The sequence below is a fragment of the Engystomops pustulosus genome, chromosome 8, assembly GCF_040894005.1.
Source record: "Engystomops pustulosus chromosome 8, aEngPut4.maternal, whole genome shotgun sequence".
Taxonomy (NCBI): Eukaryota; Metazoa; Chordata; class Amphibia; order Anura; family Leptodactylidae; genus Engystomops; species Engystomops pustulosus.
Genome location: NC_092418.1, coordinates 103,985,136 through 104,000,272, shown reverse-complemented (window position 1 = coordinate 104,000,272; position 15,137 = coordinate 103,985,136). Strand labels below are relative to the sequence as shown.

The window sequence follows — 15,137 nt, the reverse complement described above, 5'->3', positions numbered from 1 at the left end:
CCATCACCGAGAAAACAGCCTATCCATCACTAGAGAGCAGCGGTGCCATCACTGAGAATACAGCCTATCCATCACTAGAGAGCATTGACATCACTGAGAATACAGCCTATCCATCACTAGAGAGCAGCGGTGCCATCACCGAGAAAACAGCCTATCCATCACTAGAGAGCAGCGGTGCCATCACCGAGAAAACAGCCTATCCATCACTAGAGAGCAGCGGTGACATCACTGAGAATACAGCCTATCCATCACTAGAGAGCATCAGTGCCATCACTGAGGGTACAGCCTATCCATCACTAGAGAGCAGCGCTGCCATCACTGAGTATACAGCCTATCCATCACTAGAGAGCAGCAGTGTCATCACTGACAATACAGCCTATCCATCACTAGAGAGGAGCGGTGCCATCACTGAGAATACAGCCTATCCATCACTAGAGAGCAGCGGTGCCATCACTGACAATACAGCCTATCCATCACTAGAGAGCAGCGGTGCCATCACTGAGAATACAGCCTATCCATCATTAGAGAGCAGCGGTGCCATCACTGAGAATACAGCCTATCCATCACTAGAGAGCAGCGGTGCCATCACTGAGAATACAGCCTATCCATCACTAGAGAGCAGTGGTGCCATCACTGAGTATACACCCTATCCCTCACTAGAGAGCAGCGGTGCCATCACTGAGAATACAGCCTATTCATCACTAGAGAGCAGCGGTGCCATCAATTAGAATACAGCCTATCCATCACTAGAGAGCAGTGGTGCCATCACTGACAATACAGCCTATCCCTCACTAGAGATCAGCGGTGCCATCACTGAGTATACAGCCTATCCCTCACTAGAGAGCAGCGGTGCCATCACTGAGAATACAGCCTATCCATCACTAGAGAGCAGCGGTGCCATCACTGAGAATACAGCCTATCCATCACTAGAGAGCAGCGGTGCCATCACCGAGAAAACAGCCTATCCATCACTAGAGAGCAGCGGTGCCATCACCGAGAAAACAGCCTATCCATCACTAGAGAGCAGCGGTGCCATCACTGAGAATACAGCCTATCCATCACTAGAGAGCATTGACATCACTGAGAATACAGCCTATCCATCACTAGAGAGCAGCGGTGCCATCACCGAGAAAACAGCCTATCCATCACTAGAGAGCAGCGGTGCCATCACCGAGAAAACAGCCTATCCATCACTAGAGAGCAGCGGTGACATCACTGAGAATACAGCCTATCCATCACTAGAGAGCATCAGTGCCATCACTGAGGGTACAGCCTATCCATCACTAGAGAGCAGCGCTGCCATCACTGAGAATACAGCCTATCCATCACTAGAGAGCAGCGGTACTATCACTAAGAATACAGCCTATCCATCACTAGAGAGCAGCGGTGCCATCACTGAGAATACAGCCTATCCATCACTAGAGAGCAGCGGTGACATCACTGAGAATACAGCCTATCCATCACTAGAGAGCATCAGTGCCATCACTGAGAATACAGCCTATCCATCACTAGAGAGCAGCGGTGCCATCACTGAGAATACAGCCTATTCATCACTAGAGAGCAGCGGTGCCATCAATTAGAATACAGCCTATCCATCACTAGAGAGCAGTGGTGCCATCACTGACAATACAGCCTATCCCTCACTAGAGATCAGCGGTGCCATCACTGAGTATACAGCCTATCCCTCACTAGAGAGCAGCGGTGCCATCACTGAGAATACAGCCTATCCATCACTAGAGAGCATCAGTGCCATCACTGAGAATACAGCCTATCCATCACTAGAGAGCAGCGGTGCCATCACTGAGAAAACAGCCTATCCATCACTAGAGAGCAGCGGTGCCATCACCGAGAAAACAGCCTATCCATCACTAGAGAGCAGCGGTGCCATCACTGAGAATACAGCCTATCCATCACTAGAGAGCATTGACATCACTGAGAATACAGCCTATCCATCACTAGAGAGCAGCGGTGCCATCACCGAGAAAACAGCCTATCCATCACTAGAGAGCAGCGGTGCCATCACCGAGAAAACAGCCTATCCATCACTAGAGAGCAGCGGTGACATCACTGAGAATACAGCCTATCCATCACTAGAGAGCATCAGTGCCATCACTGAGAATACAGCCTATCCATCACTAGAGAGCATCAGTGCCATCACTGAGGGTACAGCCTATCCATCACTAGAGAGCAGCGCTGCCATCACTGAGAATACAGCCTATCCATCACTAGAGAGCAGCGGTACTATCACTAAGAATACAGCCTATCCATCACTAGAGAGCAGCGGTGCCATCACTGAGAATACAGCCTATCCATCACTAGAGAGCAGCGGTGACATCACTGAGAATACAGCCTATCCATCACTAGAGAGCATCAGTGCCATCACTGAGAATACAGCCTATCCATCACTAGAGAGCAGCGGTACTATCACTAAGAATACAGCCTATCCATCACTAGAGATCAGCGGTGCCATCACTGAGAATACAGCCTATCCATCACTAGAGAGCAGCGGTGCCATCACTGAGAATACAGCCTATCCATCACTAGAGAGCAGCGGTGCCATCACTGAGAATACAGCCTATCCATCACTAGAGAGCAGCGGTGTCATCACTGAGTATACAGACTTATTCCTTCTAGAACTTTTGTTATTTTTAGCCTCCGGTATCTGGGGAGGTGTCTCTGGTAGAGGTTGGTTCTTGGCTTTGGTAATTCCATCTTCATGGTATCCTGATCCCTCAGATATTTGCTTCTTGTGTCTTTCAGATTTTCTTTAAACCTGGTTTTTATTCCCCCCACAAATTCTGAAAACAATTAAATCAGCGGCAGAAATGAATGTGCATTGTCCTGAGTGTTCGTCACATTCTCCTCTCGCCTCATTTCTCTCCCTAATTCTCTAGTTTCTTAGCCATTGGGTTGCCATAAAACATAATGTCCCATCAGATCTGGCGGCGGCCTCCTGTGCGGCCGCGCTGTGTGAGGAAAATAATCTCATTACGGAAATTCCCAATCTATCTTACAAAAGAGAAAATTTCATTTCGGCATCTTAAGCAGCAATCAAATTACCCCGCAAATTGAATAACACGGACGCCCTCGCCGGGGCAGAGAATAGCCCAAGATGCAGAGATCATTCCTGCTGCCCTGAATGGAGACAATCTGCGGCACTGACCAAATTACTCCAGAATGAGAAATCACTTACAAAAATTATTGGTAAACTGAATATTCACAAGATTGATGAATCGTCCCCTGATGTCAGCGAGTCAGCACTTAGGATTCGGCAAGGTTTAATGAGCGGCGCAGTGCGGGCAGAATGGGATAAAGCGTCCCAACTGAGTTATTAATTCTTACTGTTTATGCTGCTGATGATTGTATAATCCCACGGAGAGAACGCGACGGCCGCTAGGCTACATCATTATCATCATCCACCTTCTCCTCATTCATGCTGATGGCCAGTGGACCCGTAATGGGTGGAGTTGGGGATTTTGGTTCCAAGTCTCTTAATATTTCCTTTCTTCTGTTTTGCAGACACTCAATAAGAACAATTTGCTTCCGGACGATCGAACCAACTTTTACCCTTTGCAGCAAACAAACGTGTACACCACCACATACTACCCCAGTAGTCTAAGCAAATACGACTTCCGACCAGACTCGTCTCCAGGCAGAACTTTCACCAACAGCTGAGATCTGGCGCAGAATGGAATTCATGTCATCACACTGAGGTTCCATCTGCTTCCCCTCATGCTCCATAACTATGTGTTGGCTCATCCGCACTTGAGGTTGGGCTAATGTCAGACTTATCCTTCTCTATGTGCTATTTTGGACATGGCACTGGAGTAAGCCCCTAGGACACAGCTAGAGTGGTATCTTCATGGTCGGGAGAGGAGTATAGTCCAAGGCTTCTTTTTACTTGAAGATGAACACGTTGCTTCTGTGGAGATCCTGGAACAAATTTTTTTTAAACAAACAACAAAAAAAAAACAGTTTACGGGAGGTTTTCAGAGGCATTGGACTTCACGAGGGATTTCTTTTTTCCTATAAGCAACAAAATAACACATTACACTGAATGGCTTTGTCGCTTGCATGACCCTCTCCTACACATCACGCCGTGGCTCTCGCTCTGCTCCTGTTACAGTTTTTGGATAAATCCTGGATTGTACCAACAGCCTCAAACCTTTTGCATTGGTCACGTGGTCGACTAAACTGGACTTTTTAAAATGATGATCTTGAGTCACTGGAAGTGGGACCCTTCTTCATAGACGATGTGTTGGTATATGGCCCATCTCATTACACCCAAGAGGATGGAGGTGGATCCCATCGGGTCTACAGGTGTTTTCAGTTTCACCTCGATGTCCCTGTAGTCAATACAATTCCTGACTTGACCTACAAAAACTTCACGTGACTTGTATAAAGTTAGATTTTTACAAAGCGGCCATAAAAAGATGATTCTGTTCTGGCCCCATTGTTACTTAGATCTATAAAAGTTAAAATCAGGGTTTTATTAGAGAGCAGACGGATATCTAGGTTGGGTCCCTGGGCTTGGGCTTCTCGTGCTCTGGAGGCAGAGCAGAGACATCCATGTCTAAAGGACTATTAGTAATAAGGCAGTACCGGATTGGTCGGCTGCACTTTCTGATGTAATAACTCGTTTTGATGTACAGAAGAAACTGATCAGTGAACATTTTGGATTTGTTTAAAACCAATTTCTGTTCTTTTAATGATTACTAGAATGGAGAATGTTGTTTTTTTTATTGTTAGTTTCTTTTTTATATATATAAAAAAACAGGTCAAAGAATGTCTAAAGCATCATGTCTTCCACATGTTTAACCCAGAAATAGTTCTGCTTCAAAAGGCTGGCAGTGAAAGGGTTATTCGGGAAATCTCCATAATACACCGAGCATTGGTTCTTACATTATGAAGGACTATGGCCGTACAGATTCAGTCCTGGTAGTACGCGTGGAGTTTACAAGCTCTTACCATGGGGGGGGGGGGGGAGGAGGATTTTTGGAGAGTCGTCTGCTTGTCCTGAGATTAGCCATTAGATTGTTTAGACCTCTGTCTGACGTGTGTGGAAACCTAGAAGTGATATTTAGAGTGTTTGTGAGTAGCTTGGAGAGAGACTGGACCCTGAGTTTAGTAGTCGCCTTAGTTTAGATTGATTACAATGCAAACCCATTCAGTGCCTGTTCTGTTTTTTATGGTCAAGTCCAGAGATCCAATAGTTAGTTGCAGGATGACACAGCAGGAGCCTTATTAATGCAGCAATCCTAGATCTGTGCCCTGCGAGGAGCCGCGATCCAAGAGTTTGTCATGTTACACTACAATCCGCTGACACAGCACGTACCTCCACTCCATCACTTGTGCCTCATTATCAGTGACATCTCCAGCAGATTCCACTTCACTCACTGCTCAATATTGGTGACGATGACCCGAGGTCATGACATATCCTGCAGTTTTTGCCTGTTCCAAAGGTCACCGGTCACATTGCAACACTTTGCTGACTATTTCTCCTGCGTATACGCTGGATATTACACCTACATCCAACACATCCGGAGCATAAAAGTGGGAAATAACATGAACATGTTGGACTACACTACACCACATGGACAGGATCCCAATAGTTCGGTCTCATTACTAGGGATCAGTATCTGTGCCCCATCTCCAGCAGCGCGCCCTCTACATCTTCTATCTACACCGTTACATATTCCACATAGACTCGGAATAATAAATTCTGACTTTGACAAATCCATTTTATGCATTAAATTAAGGAAATTGTACGGACACAAATTACATTTTCTGGCTGTGAACAAACCGTCACTTTGTATATTTACACGGTGGTGTGACACGCGCCGGCCGGTTACGGATAACCGAGCATTAAATCTACAGCACAAATATTGCTGGTAACCTTTCGGAAGGGACAGATAATGTAATTTCGGCAGACAAGTACGCGGAGTGGCAGGGGAGACATCGGCGGCTGCTCATTTTATTTGTGAATATCAGGTTAAATGTGTTTCAGATCGATATAATTTCCTCTTACAGATTTTAGAGCTGAATATGGAGGATATAAAAGCTGCATGTAATCCTCACAGGTCGTGGATTCCATGAATATTCCAGATGGTAAGAGCTCACTGGATGGTAGTATAAGGGCCAAGAGCACCACCTTACATTGTCCCCCGGATCCTCCGCTCGCCTGTCTCTCCTCTACACACATCCTATACTATATCTATATAATGAGCTCTTACTACGTAATGATGGACGATCACTGACATAACAGATCCCTCACATTACATACTCTGCAGTCTAGTAACAAGCCGCGCTCTGCTGGACAGCTCGTCTTATCTTCTAGTACACGGTGCACTGCACATTTACTTCTTTTCTGAAACACCAAAAAAGTTTAACATTTTGCTATTTTGCTTCTTTTCATATTGACTTTTAAAAAAAAAAAGCTTGTCCCAACTTTACTCCGACCTTCACACAGCCATAGATCACGTTCTGAAATAAGTGATTATCATAGAGGGAGTTGTGACGACCTTAGGGAATGCTGGTTACCACCATTGGAACAGGCAGTGCCAAACCGTTCAGCTGCCCTGGATACGAGGCCGGGGCTACACAAGAGCCATATAAATGAAGGGCACAGGCGCATCAATCACATTTGGCAATAGACTTTTTAAATGGGGGTAAATGTTTTCCCAAACAGACGCAAAAATATTTTCTACACCTTGAAATAACATCCCGTCTTCCCAGTTGTGCAAGTTTAAGGTCACTTTGACACAGTGGGCAGATTTACTTACCCGGTCCTGTCGGTATCCAGCGGCGCGTTCTGTGTGGAAGATTCTGATCTTCCGCCGATTCACTAAGGTAGTTCCCCCGATGTCCACCAGGTGTCGCTGCTGCGCTGAATTCCGTCGGAGTTCACCAAGCCAGGCCGGGTGCAGGTGAGCGCGTGTCAAGCGAAACTTTTTTTTTTTTATAATACGGCGGTTTTTCCGAATCCGTCGGGTTTTCTTACGGCCACGCCCCCGATTTCTGTTGCGTGCATGCCGGCGCTGACGCGCCACAATCCGATCGCGTGCGCCAAAATCCCAGGGCAATTCAGGGAAAATTGGCCCAAAATGGTAAAATTCGGGTAACACGTCGGAAAAACGCGATTCGGGCCCTTAGTAAATGACCCCCATTGCGTTTCCACTACTATTTTGAAAGCATTGCAAACACATCCATCCCAAAATGCATAAAAAAGTGCATGGTGTTAACGATATCTAAGGGTCCGGTGCGGTCTTTTGCATTCTTGGTGCGTTTTTGCATGGTTACCCTGTGTTTGACTGGTTTAAATCCATTATTTTTCATTTGTGTCATTTTAAGCAGCTGTAAAAATGTTAATGTAGCGGCTTATGCTTCCAGCTATGAAGAAAATATGATTCACACCAGCCAAACGCAGGGTAACCGTGCAAAAACGCACCTTGTGAGCGCACGGCAAAGGCTATACCTGACATCACATACATCGGCGCAGATCACAGAATCTGTAAAACTGCGGAACTGCTCCAATTCCAAGTAAAGCATCGGCAGCTAATATCCGTACAATAACATTTATAGCCATGAAAACTGCTTTTCAATGCTCAAGTTTCGGAGCGCAGAGATGTCCATCACATCATTATAAGCCCCGTGTAAGAACAGGTGCAGCCATAATACATTAAGATGTGACAAGACGCTTCCTGTACAATCTGCGCGCCATTGATAGCGAATTACAATGTATCGGGGAAGAAGGCCCATTATCCACATATTGCAGAATCTACACATAGATAAGAGAATTTGGTCCAGGCTTCACGCCCTTTTTGTGGAGGGAGGGGGGGGGGGGGGTAGGTTGCGATCACATCCACACTTATTTTTCGCATGATTTTTGTTAACACTTCACATTCTGTGGTACAAACAACTAAAGTGCAAAACAATGCCGTTTTGTATCACGCTTCACTTTGTTAAACTGGCAAAGTATTTCTTAACCAGATCCAAACGTGTGTGAACCCTGAGGTCGGATCTACATCCTGCGTCTGTGTTGCGTTTCGAAACGCCTGCGGCCTGATTGCCGAGACGTTTCCACTGAAATGCTTGCTATTTGCAATAAGCGCCACGTGTTTTGTATTATTTGAATTGGGTTTCTAAATTCATATTCCTCATGTGAACGAGGCCTTAGAATAAATTCCCAACCTTCTGCGATTTTCCACATAACGTCATGTACAGCTCTCATCAGGCGGCCATATATGAATATTTCATGAGATCTACAATGTTTCCTCATAAATCCCATACTGTTCCTGTCTATTCTCCAGCAGTTGTGGAATCACAGGGCGTGCTGAGATTTGTCGTTCCACAAGTCTGTTACGTTTTTGTCAAGTATATGTTTTTTTAAAAAAATGCCTTATACAAGAGCAGATTCCAGCATCCAGCCTGCCTTTCCTTAGGTAGGGTAAATCCCTCATTTAGGTTCTTACATAGATTGTAGCGCGTGCCATGGGTAGATGATTTTAGGATTAGGCTTTGAGCTGAGCTGTGCATGTCTGACACCAATCCCGAGCTCAGAATGATGACCGTGGGGTCGGAATAGTCTGTGACCCTCGGAGCACCTCGACACCTCTGGGTCCTGGATTCTCTATATGTCAGATATACTTTGTTTTATCTTTGCCAAACACCTTAATCAGATTAGATTGTGAGTTCTTCAGGGCAAGGATAGAAACATCCTTCTTGTCACTGATGTTTATAAAATTGTGCCATTGCTTCGAGCCCGTTGTGTGTGTGCGCTACAGATAGAGCCAAATCTGCATCAAGGACTGGATGGGAAATGGGCAGTTTGGGAAGATGTGGAAATTGGAAGATGCTTTGTGCTCTCCCAGACGTTACTATGCCGATGGCTTCGCCCCATTATGCAAAGCTTGCCGTTAATTAGTGGGCTCTGTGCTGAAGGCTCATTACCTTCCTATGCAATTGAACTTGCCATGGTACTCTAGAATAATGTGACAGATTGTAATCACTGCCTTTAGACACTGTGAATTCCTTTTTTTGGTACTCTGTATTTTTTATATATTGTACACTGTAAAAACAAAAGACTTCAAAAATAAAGAAAATGTTTAAGAAAAAAAAAAAACAGAACAGAAAAGGAAAATAATGTTTTGGCGTGTAGTGATTTTTTTTGGCAGGGCCGGATTTTGGATGGTTGTGTTGTCCTATGATGGTCGCTAAAAATGGAGACTAGAAACCGAACCTGGTGAAGAAAGGCCTGGGGCGCGAAAGAACTTTATCCCAAAGGGTGCGGTCACACGGTACGTTCTTGGTACATTTTTAATCGCATGTGTTTTTTTTGCATGTTTCCTAACCCGGACGTGTAAGCAGCGGTGCTAACGTTTTCACACATTTAAAAATACAATGCAAATGCGTGGCCAAGGCTTGAAAATGGAAGTGGAACATGAGAAAGCAGCCATAAGGGTCTCGGTCATTTTCAAAAGTGACTTGGAGGGCGATCAACCCTTTAGGTCAAGGTTACTCGTTACAGTTCAATCCAAACACAACAGGGAGGGGCTATTCCTAATCGCAACTATACATTTTGGCGAAGCTCCTCCCGTTACGTATCTGATGCAGTCAAAACGCATCACAAAATGCAACATGTGAACACGGCCTCAGTATTGGACCTATTTCACACGAACATATGAAAACGGCCGTATGCTACCCATACCGTACTATTTTCATACAGGTAGCATGCAGCCATCCATATAAATGTATTGTCCACCATACTGTACTATGAGAGACGTATATCCTATTTCCTCCATTATTTCTGTTTCTTACGCCCCATAGAATATATGTGTTGCATACGCTTATGCACTGATGCTGTATATCCGTGCTGAATCCAAGGAGACCAGAACAGTTGGAGGTGCGTTCTGTCGGCCAGCCCACCATATTTTATATGGATATAGTGACATAGGTGCACATACAGATGAAAAACATCACATATATACAGATTAAGGCTACATTCACACTGCCATTGCCCGCCGTACCGTAGCACGGCGGGCAACGGCAGCACGTGGGGAGAGGAGGAGGAGGTGAGTGCAACCCCTCTCCATAGGAACAGCCATTGCCGTCTATGGGGGCGGGGCGTATATCGGCCGTATATACGTCCCTCTTGCGGCAGTGTAAATGCAGCCAAATATGGCACAGAAATACAGGACAGGCAGAATCATACGTGGGTTTTCATCTCAGCAATTTGAATTAGCAGATAGAGTCCATACTGACCGCATTCACACAAGGCATCTACATGCACCAGCTGAGGAGACAACATTACGTTAACATTTGTGTTTTATGAACGCAAATGTTAACACAATATAATTACGCAGATCTCCGTTCCTCGGCTGTTGTATTGGGTTTCAAAATGCAAGGTTAACGTCTAAATGCAGCCTAAGTGGTTGCTACCCCTAGATATCCAACAGCAACCCCATAAGGTTGTCCATCAATGGAGGCTCTTATTGGCAATGAGATAGACGCAGCAATGTGAATACGACCTTATCATAACCAGCACATAACATACAGAAGTGATAGCAGGTGTAGAATGACGAGGATGTAATGTCTTCTTCATGCAGGTGATTGATGCGAGTGCCGTGAGTCTAATCCACCGTGACTGGATACTACTTGAGCCCGGGTAGAGTGTTTCTCCTGGTGGACGGTAGTGTAGGGTTTGATCACTTACATTTCAGGTGCTTTGATGAAAGCATAACTGGGCTCCTGGCTGCCAAGTTCTGATGCTCTGTTGAACCCAATCGTGTGACATGGAGCTCCTGCTGCCGATGATGCTCTTTTACTCCTTTAACTCTGGAATGTTAAAGGATGTTAGAGTACAAAGTCTGAGCCACAAGGAGGGACATCACATTTACCACTAGGAGGTTGATGGACCTTTGCCTGGGGATCCTGGTGGGCAGGGAAACCTTTTGATAGTGCCAGAAGCAGGATCAGAGGTCGGCAGCAGGATCCATGTGGCCGATGGCTCCAGGGTTTGGAGTAGAATGTCACTGCTGTGTGTGGTGAGACATGCACCACGGCTATGGACGGATCCCGGACCATACGCAATCTTGATGGGTCCTGGGTCATCCTTGCGTGGTCCAAGTATGTGTTCGCATGATGGGCTCCTGGCACCTTTGGGGACATGTGCAGCATAAATCTGTCCTGTACTGTGTTACTGCCCTCGTACCTCACTCCTCCTCTGAGGATTTATCCAATGTGATCGGCCTGGTCTCCTACAAGTGTCCTGAGCACCATGGGAGCTAAACACAGCTACAGCACATCTGGAAGGCTGTCTATTATTGATGGGAGCAGTGCAAGACACTCACCAGACCTGATGCAGGGAGCCTTTAGAGCAGGCAGAACACGTGCCACAGAATTCCGATGTGTCCTCACTTCATCTGAAGATATCCTCCATACTGTGGCCGTTCAACTCCTTGGTGCCCTAACAAATTTGGTCTGGGTCCTAGTCCCCGGAAGTGGCTCAACTCTCAGATATGCCACTGGCCTACTACCACCTGATTTAGGTTGCGTTCCCAAGTCTGGAATGGTATGTTGGCAAGTTTGGCCCAAACCAATACTAGAAAAAGATAGGGAGAAAAAGGGGAAAGGGCTGAAGCTGTTGTACTGGCAGTCACCTATCACAGTGCCATCTTTATAAGATATTTTCAATATCTGATCAGTTCCTGTGTCCACCTTTCTCGTCCTTAATTTTGCAGGTTATGAAGACAAGGGGGAAGGGGGCACAAAAAATGTTGATACCTCCACCTAGAATCTTGTTTCATATGAATCTAGGATTGTGTTTCTAGGTGCCAGGGAACAAGATATTAAAGGGGTATTCCTACAAAGACAAGTTTCTTAAATAACAAAATTACAACCTCTCTCCATCAGTCTTCTGTTCAGACCATAGAGCAGCACTCTATACAGACCGACACAGTATACATAGCACAGAGCCGCACAGTACAGAGCATAGAGCGGCACAGTATCCAGACCAAAGAGCCGCACTATATACCACAGACTTGTCACTGACCGCACACATCTCTCCGAGCCTCCAGCAATTTCTTTCGTGCACCCACGTAGAAACTTCCACTCGCTGACAAGGCAGGAGCCTCGGTCTGTACCGACACCCACTGACAAATGTTATTTAGACCAGGGGCTGCCATTTCTGGAGATGGCGGATTATTTGGAATAGTCAGAGTTTCCAATTAAGAGTTTCTAAAAGAAGACAGCGGCATCTGTTCCAGGACAATAGATTGTCAGCTCAAGACATCAATCAACCCTTTATGAGGACATGTGCCGTTACTGACACGGATCCCACATGGATGACAATTTTAAACATTTAAAGGAGACCTAAGGGTGGTGCCACACGTTAGCGTTTTCATTGTGTTTCATAACGGAATCAAAGTGCACTGGGGCGGCCCAGGGTCGATTGTATATGTGTTTCTATGCAACCGCATGCGATCAGCAATCGGCACCCGGTGTCTTGTATTGTGTAAATGCTAGACACTGGGCGCAGATTGCCGATCGCATGTTTGCATAGAAACGCATATCAATCGGCCGACGTGTGACATCACCCTAAGTTTCAAAATGCATTTAAGGGTGAAGACACACTGGGGGACATTTACTTACAGTGTCAGTGTCTGCATTGGCTTTGTTACCGACCTGCTCTCGGTAAGAAGATACACATTTAATATTGTAGAGCTGTGCAGAGACATTTCTGGCGCCGAGACTATTTTCTGTCCCTGGGACAAAATCTGTCCCGAGCACCAGAAATGTGTCCATCAGTCCCTGCTAGACCAGTTTTCTTTTGGTCTACTTTCCATCAGTTTACACCGCCCAAAAAGGGCTGCGACACATAGTAATTGTGTCTGAGTTTCCACTCCGCCAAAGCCACGCCCCTTTTCGGAGAAGAGTCGGAGCAGACGGAAAAAGGCATTTTTTCTGTCCCCGACAGCTAATAAATAGGTCGGAGAGCAGAACATGTGGTGAGAGCGCCACAAAACTGGCGGAAACGCCATAGTAAATGTCCCCCACTGTGCCTTTTTGGACAGTCCTTGGACTATTCTTTGAAATATGCGTTTTGCTGGTTTGAATCAGTTTTTCTTCATTTCTGGACCTGGAAGCAGCTGTGAAATGGATTAAAACCAGCCAAATACATGGTAAGCTTACAAAAACAGAACTGCGAGGGGCTTAACCCAATCACATATTCATTTGAACAGAAACGTGTGATTGGTAACGAGCATCCAGTGTTTTGTATTGTTTTTGAGAGGGAACATGTGAACGCAACCTTAGGGCGCGTTCACACGTTCCGCTAGCGCCGCGTTCATAACGCGACGCTAGCGCACAGGGGGCGGAGTTTGAAGCGATCGCATATGCGTTTCCAAAGAAACGCATGCGATCGGGTTATTAATCGCATGCGTTTCCCGGGAAACGCATATGCGATCGGCCTGAGCCCCGCCCACTGTGCGCTAGCGTCGCGTTATGAACGCGACGATAGCGGAACGTGTGAACGCGCCATCAATGTTTCCATAACTGACAACCAACCAGTCTCCTTCCCCGGGGCTTGTTATAACAATACAAGAATCTTCTGCACTCATCTACCAGAGTTTATGTCCTTCTCCATCTAGGACACGTACCCACTGCACCACTACTTCCGATATTCGCACCATTTCTGCTACACATGTGGTCAGTATTACGGGGCTATTCTCCAGCAGAAGCCGATGTGCACCGGGCAGATGTGGCAGCAGATTTTATTGGAGATATTTTGTTTATGAAGCAGAAAAGGTGTTTAATCTCTAGAGAGGAAGCAAATACTGGAAGATTTCACGCGCGGCAAGCGGCGCCCTCCTCTGTGCCGTTGCTGATTGCTGCATCTAACACTCATTCGTGTCTCAGCACTAATTAAAGGGAAATTGCCTGAGACTCGCTACCAGCCGTTCCTCTGATTATACAGAGAGAAGGAGCAAACAATTGGAAGTAACCCCCTGGATGCTGCAGCTGCAATGATTCACCTCCACCTGAGATAATTTGCCTTGTGAAGCTCTAGAGACTCTGAACAACAGATCCGATGAATGCTAAAACTTATCAAAGTAACAGAAAAACAGGCAGATGGATTATAAAACCTGAGGTGTCCACGACTCCGGCAATATAATAAAAGGTGTCCAGGGACGCCACAGCCAACAACACAGGACGGCATAGGACAACTTTAGCTTTTTCTGGATATTGACAAAAAAAAAATGTGCAAAAAAGGGAATATCTCATCAATATAGATATAAAATAGCTGACAGACAATAATGAGGCTTCCTACCAAGGCTACAAAAGTTTAGGAGAACAAAAAACAATCCCCTGGGCCACGGAGAATATCACTGAAGATCAAGATTACAGAACAATGTCATTCCACTAGATGTATTCAGAAATAATGTCATCTCCATTGATGAACATTTGATGGATTTGTGTAAAGCATCACCAGGTCACACGGTTTTGCAATTGCCAAATTATCAACATAAATTCTTTATTTTGCATAAAAAAATTTGATATTGATAATGATAGAACAGCAAATATACTGGAGCACAGAGAAAGATTAGGGTGAAGACACACATGGCGTTTTTGGGCCGTTTTTACTAAGTGCGTTTTCAGATCGTTAAAAACGCATGCGTTTTTGACCGTTTTTCATTGCGCAATTTCGAAAAAAACGGACAAAAACGCATGCGTTTTTAAAAACGGATGCTTTTTTTACGCATGTGTTTTTAACGATCTGAAAACGCACTTAGTAAAAACGGCCTTATAGTTACGTGTCTTCACCCTTATAGTTACGTTTCCTGCAGGTCCTAGCAAGTCAGTAGACCTCAGGACCTGAGCACAGGACCTCAGCACAGGACATCACTAGTCTCGCACAGATCTGCTCAGCACTTCTTCCAGTCTCAGACTCTTAGGGTGAAGACACACATGGCGTTTTTGGGCCGTTTTTGGGCCGTTTTTACTAAGTGCGTTTTCAGATCGTTAGAAACGAATGCGTTAAAAAACGCATCCGTTTTTTAAAAACGCATGCGTTTTTGTCTGTTTTTCCGAAATTGCGCAATGAAAAACGGACAAAAACGCATGCGTTTTTAAAAAACGGA

The 15,137-nt window shown here is 45.5% G+C and overlaps 1 protein-coding gene across 5 annotated transcripts in view; it reads left to right on the top strand.

Moving 5' to 3' along the window:
- Positions 1-6,506, top strand: part of SEMA5B (semaphorin 5B) — a 146,766-nt gene extending 140,260 nt beyond the window's left edge. For all 5 annotated transcript variants that reach the window (XM_072122082.1, XM_072122081.1, XM_072122083.1 and 2 more), the window contains one exon: positions 3,520-6,506. In XM_072122082.1, the coding sequence (XP_071978183.1) occupies positions 3,520-3,675 (156 nt within the window). In that variant the 3' untranslated portion in view covers positions 3,676-6,506. The remainder of the gene's footprint in view (positions 1-3,519) is intronic.
- Positions 6,507-15,137: the final 8,631 nt, after the last annotated feature.